General features: G+C 36.3%; 1 protein-coding gene across 4 annotated transcripts; it reads left to right on the forward strand.

The window, feature by feature from the left end:
* The first annotated feature begins 380 nt into the window (after window positions 1-380).
* On the forward strand, window positions 381-5,402 carry LOC131149406 (putative pentatricopeptide repeat-containing protein At4g17915). Of its 4 annotated transcripts, none has more exons than XR_009135211.1 (3): window positions 381-574; window positions 3,283-5,005; window positions 5,182-5,402. XR_009135211.1 is itself a non-coding variant. In XM_058099830.1 (2 exons), exon 2 carries the CDS (start codon window positions 3,325-3,327, stop codon window positions 4,696-4,698), a length of 1,374 nt encoding a protein of 457 aa, XP_057955813.1. In that variant the 5' UTR covers window positions 395-574; window positions 3,283-3,324; the 3' UTR covers window positions 4,699-5,402. The 4 variants fall into 4 exon arrangements, 1 of the variants encoding a protein (XP_057955813.1); XR_009135213.1 differs by having other exon boundaries at window positions 385-574; window positions 3,525-5,005; XR_009135212.1 differs by having other exon boundaries at window positions 413-574; window positions 784-5,005.
* Window positions 5,403-6,072: the final 670 nt, after the last annotated feature.

The raw sequence follows: 6,072 nt of genomic DNA on the forward strand, positions 1-6,072 counted from the left end.
ATTTTTACTCGTTGTTAAATAATTTTATTTAAAATAAAATTAAAATCGGGAAGTATTGTGGATATTTATTTATTTTTTTTGGTTTTTCATTTTTTGTTTTTGTTTTTTTTGTTTTTTTAATTTTTAATTTTTTGGTTTTAATTTTAAACACACCCAGGGGTGAGCATAATTTTGGGAAAACTGAATTAATCAAACTAATTGGCTGAAATTGGTCAGTTCGATTTGGGTAAATCCTGTTCAGTCGGTTCAATTGGGATTTTACAAAAATTCGATTAATTGGTTTCGGTTCGGTTAACAGTAAAAAATAATTCGCTTAGCCGATTAATCGATTTGTTAATTAATTAGATTTTAAATATAAATTATGAATATAAATTTTATTTGTTAGGGAATAGGCCGGCTCGGGCAGTCGGGCTTGGGCCTTGTGGGGAAAAAGGGCGGAGGGGTCTCACACTCTCGTCGTCTTTCACAGCTCACGAACAGCTCACTTCGTTCTCAGACCGAAACCCCAACCAGTCGCTGCGTTTGTGTTCCATTCTTCTTGCTCCGGCGGTCACCAGCTCGCCGTGCCAAGCCGGTAACTCTTCCTCTCCTCCCCCTCTTCTTCTTCTTCTTCCACTTTTGTTATTATATTTATCTGCGTTTTTTGGGTTCGCATTTATCGACATTTTTGCTGCTCCATTTTTAATTTCTGGTAGAAATCTTCTCACTGCTTCGTAATTTTTCGTTCTTTGCTGAAATTTTCATATTTGATGTTTGATTTTCCTTCATATTGCGGTTGGGAAGGAGGCATGATGCTTTGAGTTAACATTTTGGTATTTCCTGATGTTGGAGACGACAAAGTTTTGACGTTTACAAAGTGGAATGGAGATGGATGCGTTGAATTTAACTTTCTTAAGTTCATTACTAAGCTGTTGAACTGTTTTATCAAGGTCAAATTTTTTTACTGATATAGGGCTGTTCGAGCACCCAATTGAAATTCAATTACTCTATGATTGGGTGTATATGAGTTTCAGGCATTAAAATTGAATTTGCGTGGATTTGGACAAAATGTAGAATAAAATTGTATTGACTTTCTTTCAAATTTACTAAATTCGGGTTCAAAATATTTAATGGATGCTCCCAAACACCACCTTAGAGCGATGAAAATTAGGTGAAATCTAAATAAAATTTATCCTGGTTCTTGGTTAGTTTTATTGGAATGCATTATTTAGTGCTTGAAAATTTTAAATCTTGAAAATTCAATGAGAACATATTCCATTGAAACATTATCAAGTGTCTGCTTCCATTTGGTTTTGTGGAAAAATGCTGTATTGTAATTTTATTTTCTTTTAGCCAGAAAAAGTGATGCAAATTTATTCATTAAAATGCTATTCACAACAAATGCATTGATTAAATTTAAGTGGGATGATTAACGCGTGCTCATTGCATGCATTTTTAATAATTGAAACCCAGAACCACATTTTTTTTAGCTTGCTGCATTTGATTGCCATTTACTAAGTTATGAATATGAATGCAATAGGTAAGCATATTGTTTTATTTTAGTTTTTTCCTTCAATAAACAAAGCCATGCGTGTTTCTTTAGGTCAATCGACTATTGATGACATAGTAAGCATGTAAAAGTTTTTAAGGTAAGAATGCTTTATGTTGTGGATAGAGTACCTTTCTTCGTTTTATTGCCTGTGTAGATCTTGCAAACTTCAATTGTTTGGATCAAGCATTTTGTTAGAGGAAATGAAAGGAAAACAAGAGGTAATTAAGCTGGATTTGGTTAAAAAAAAAAATTATAATTGTATTTTGTTTCTAGCAATTAATCCTAAATAATTTCGGTTAAAATCGGTTAACCGAATTACCTGAATTTGCAATTCGGTCTGGTCGGTTCGGTGTCATCCATCAGTTCGGTCGGTTTGGTTAACAGCACTATTTAACTGAATTTTTCGGTTAATTCGGTTAATTACCCAAATTTGGCCGAATCGACCGTTTGCTCACCCCTACATGCAGAGACGTTTTATACCAAAATGCCGCGTTTACCTTGCTCCTTCGGCCACCTTCTATCGAAGACGAGCAGGTCTAGTTCCTTCGGCGAAGACTTGAACCCTAGCACACGCGATCCCATACTCCTAGCTTTTGATCCTCTACCCCAGCCTCCTAGCCTTCTTGGCCAGACATTTTAGCCTTCGTCGACGTCGATCTTGACTTCTGTCGAAGGCTTGAGGGAACTTCTTTGCTCGAGCCCCTCTCTGTTTGCCGAAGAGCTCACCTTAGTACTGGCGACACTCCTTTCAGCCTCTTCTCTCTCGAAGGCTCGAAGGCTCTTCTTTGCTTAATGTGAGTCCCTCCCTCCTTCAATCCCTCCCTCTTCTCCATCTCCTTGCCTGTTTTGAACTTTTACTAGTTCGGAACCATTGGAGTGCCCAAGCACAAATTTGATGTTTCTGTGTTTGAATAGTTAAATACAGAATTGATGTTAACACATCCAGTGTTTCAAAATCGAAAGTTAAAATGGGGGACTGTCCAAGCACAAAAAGTGCATCTTCAGTGTGTAGTGTGCTTGCGATGCCTTCCTCCCTAGGACCCCCACTGGCCCACTACCTATTATTTTGTATATTTGTTTTTAAAAAATTGATGGATGATGATATTGATATATTGATGTCAATAATTTAATATTAATTGTCAAATTATCAATATTATTATTGTTACCATGTTATAAAACTATGGAAATATGGAACTTGGACTGCTGTCACTGCTCTCTTGCTTAATTGCTATTTGCTTAACTTGATAAATGGATCACAATATGGCTATTATGTCAATTTTTGATTTTTTTCGTTTAGGAGGAAAAAAATGCCTAAATATATATTTTTTATATTAGTTAAATAACCCTGCAATGTCATATCCTTGTTTTTACAAAATGGCCAGATCACTGTCCGTATTGTGTTGTACCTGTTTCCCTTGTTGGTATAGGTGTTCGTCTTCTTTTTCTTCTCTCTCTAGGAGCTTGGTAGACCAGTCATCAATGAAGGTAAAGCTCATGTGGGTGATTAGAGAGAACCATGATTGAAGTTTATCCTGATTTTCCGATGCTAATGTATATTTATTTTCAGTTTTAGCACTAGGGATGCTAGTTTTCTGCGAATCAGCCTCAGTAGATTGAGCAACTCTTCTAGTTTCCTACTTCTAGTTTCCTAGTTTGTGTTTATATTTGTTTATTTCCCTTAATTCTGGAAAAAAAGAGAAAAGAAAAGAAATCAAATTTATTTTGACACATACAATTGGAATATTTTGCAGGTTTGGTTTTGCTTTGGATTTTTTTGGTAGTTAGTGTGTAGAATGGTCTGTAGATTATCAACCAAGTTATTGAATATATGCATATCATGTTTCTGTAAATCCCGCCAACTGGAGAAAGCTGAAACCGTTTTAATTGATGGTATAAGATTAGGAGTGCTCCCGAATGTTGTAACTTACAATACATTGGTTGATGCCTATTGTCGGTTTGTTGGAATTGACGAAGCTTATGCTGTTCTTCATAGAATGCGAGAAGCTGGGATACGTCCGGATGTTATTACATACAATTCCTTGATAGCTGGTGCCTCTAGGCATTCCCTGTTATCACGATCCTTGGACCTGTTTGAAGAAATGCTTCAAATGGGTATCCCTCCTGATTTGTGGAGTTACAACACATTGATGCATTGCTTCTTCAAAGTGGGAAAACCTGACGAGGCCAACAAGGTTTTTCAGGACATTTTCATGAGCAGTCTTTCTCCATGTCCAACCACATTTAATACCATGATTAATGGCCTCTGCAAGAATGGATATATGAGTAATGCTTTAATGTTATTCAGGCATCTACGGAGTCGTGGATTTGATCCTCAAGCTATAACATACAATATTCTTATTAATGGACTTTGTAAGGCAGGTAGGTTGGGGGCAGCTAGGTGGATCCTCAAGGAGCTTGGGGAATCAGGGCAGGTGCCGAATGCCATAACTTACACTACAGTGATGAAATGTTGCTTTAGATCCAGGAGGCTGGAACAAGGGCTTGAGATTTTCTCAGAGATGAAAAGTAAAGGTTATGCCTTTGATGCCTTTGCATACTGTACAACCATTGGTGCTTTAGTTAAAATGGGGAGGATGGAAGAGGCAAATGATTTCATGGTACAGATGGTGAGGAATGGTATAAATCTTGATATAGTTTCATATAACACCCTGGTTAATCTGCACTGTAAAGAAGGTAAATTTGAAGCGGCTTATGAGTTGCTGGAGGAGATAGAGAAGGGAGGATTGGAATGTGACGAATATACTCACACCATTCTGATTGATGCATTGTGTAAGGCAGGCAATTTTGAGGGGGCTTGGAGACATATAGATTATATGAACATGATGGGCCTTGATTCCAACTTAGTTGCTTTCAATTGTATGATTGATGGGCTGTGTAAAGCTGGTCAGATTGACTATGCAATGAAGGTGTTTGAGTCAATGGTGCTGAAGGATTCTTTTACCTATTCTTCCTTAGTGCACAATCTTTGTAAAGCAAGGAGATTCCTAACTGCATCCAAGCTCGTCCTCTCTTGCTTAAAAAGTGGCACGAAAATTCTCAGGTCTGCTCAGAATGCTGTCCTTAATGGCCTTCGTAATTCAGGGTTTACAAGACAAGTGAAGAAGCTACGGAGAAAAAATCAACAAGCAAGGATTTTGCATTTTTGATTGCTATGATCTTTAATCACTCACTGGAAGTTAGGATCTTGCTAATGCTATTAAATTAGCAGAAGTCATCTTGCTGCAAGGATAAATCTTTTTTGGGAACCAGTGGTAATGGATCTTTCTCTACCAAGACATTGGGGAAGCTTGGATGTTATAAACACTTTTCAATCATTTTTTCAGTGTGTACAGCGAGGCGAATGTTTCAAAGAGCCTGGTTGCACTATTCTGAAGCAGTTTTACTACGAAGAGTTGGAAGAGAGTATTGGTTGACCGTCAGCATTGCAGTCACTTTGCTTTTGTGTGCGCCAAGGTAATCTGTGTTCTTATGGAATAATGATCCAATATGCCCCTTAGATTTTTCAATAATCCAAAGCATATAATTCCTTGATGGAACATGCATTTTATTCAAACTTTTTGAAGGAACACATTTTATTGTAGAGCAATATTACTTAAGAGTCTCCATTTTTTTTTTAAATTTTTTGGCAGGTGATTTGGGTGGCATGTTTGGGAGCTGGTGTAGACTGTGCTTCACAGAGCAAACATTTTTGTAAATAGAATGTATCCTCTTGTGAGTGTTGTTTATTCTAATTTCAAAACAAATTATATACATATTTTTGTTTTGGTTTGAAATTGGGCTTATTAAAGAAACATACACTATAGTTGGTCCAAATGAGAGGAGAAAGGAAGGGAAGATAAGTGCAAATAAATTTGTTCATGTGTATTTATTTTGGGTGGTGGGACTTGTTTTGCACACAAGCTTTGGATGTAATAGATAGGGCTCAGACAGGAGAATTGTGAACCCAACCCTGCGGGCTCACCAAAATAATTTTTTTTCATTTAGATAGCTTTTAATATTTTTTGAAAGTCCTTATGATTCTTATTTATAAAAAATGGAATTTTGAGAAATAAGGATTTTTAGGTGGAAATTGTTTTGGGTTTGCTTTCCAAGTTTTGTAAGATAAATCCTTATTATGTAATTAAATAAATCAAGTAATAGGAACCTAGGGGGGATCATGACCTCAAACTCATTTAATTTTGAATAACTTGCTTAATCTAAGTAATGTCCACCATCCCTAATCTTTAAGTTGTGGGAATTCTAATGGACTATTACCCCTTAACCATGTAACCTTATGATGGCAACACATTCATCCTAGGTTACTATAGTTTCAAGTCATAGGATATCAATTTAATAAAAAGAGTTGCCATCTTATTATTTTTTAAAAAAAATAAGCAAAAGCCTTTATTGACTTCAACTGAGAAAAGCATACTAAAAGTTTGGGAGTTGAGTTACAAATTGAGAAGGTTGATGAATCGGGGGAAAGATTCATTAAGCACCTCAATTTGCCCTCTGCACTCATCATATAAGAAGAATAAAAT

Source organism: Malania oleifera, chromosome 2, assembly GCF_029873635.1.
Source record: "Malania oleifera isolate guangnan ecotype guangnan chromosome 2, ASM2987363v1, whole genome shotgun sequence".
Taxonomy (NCBI): domain Eukaryota; kingdom Viridiplantae; phylum Streptophyta; class Magnoliopsida; order Santalales; family Ximeniaceae; genus Malania; species Malania oleifera.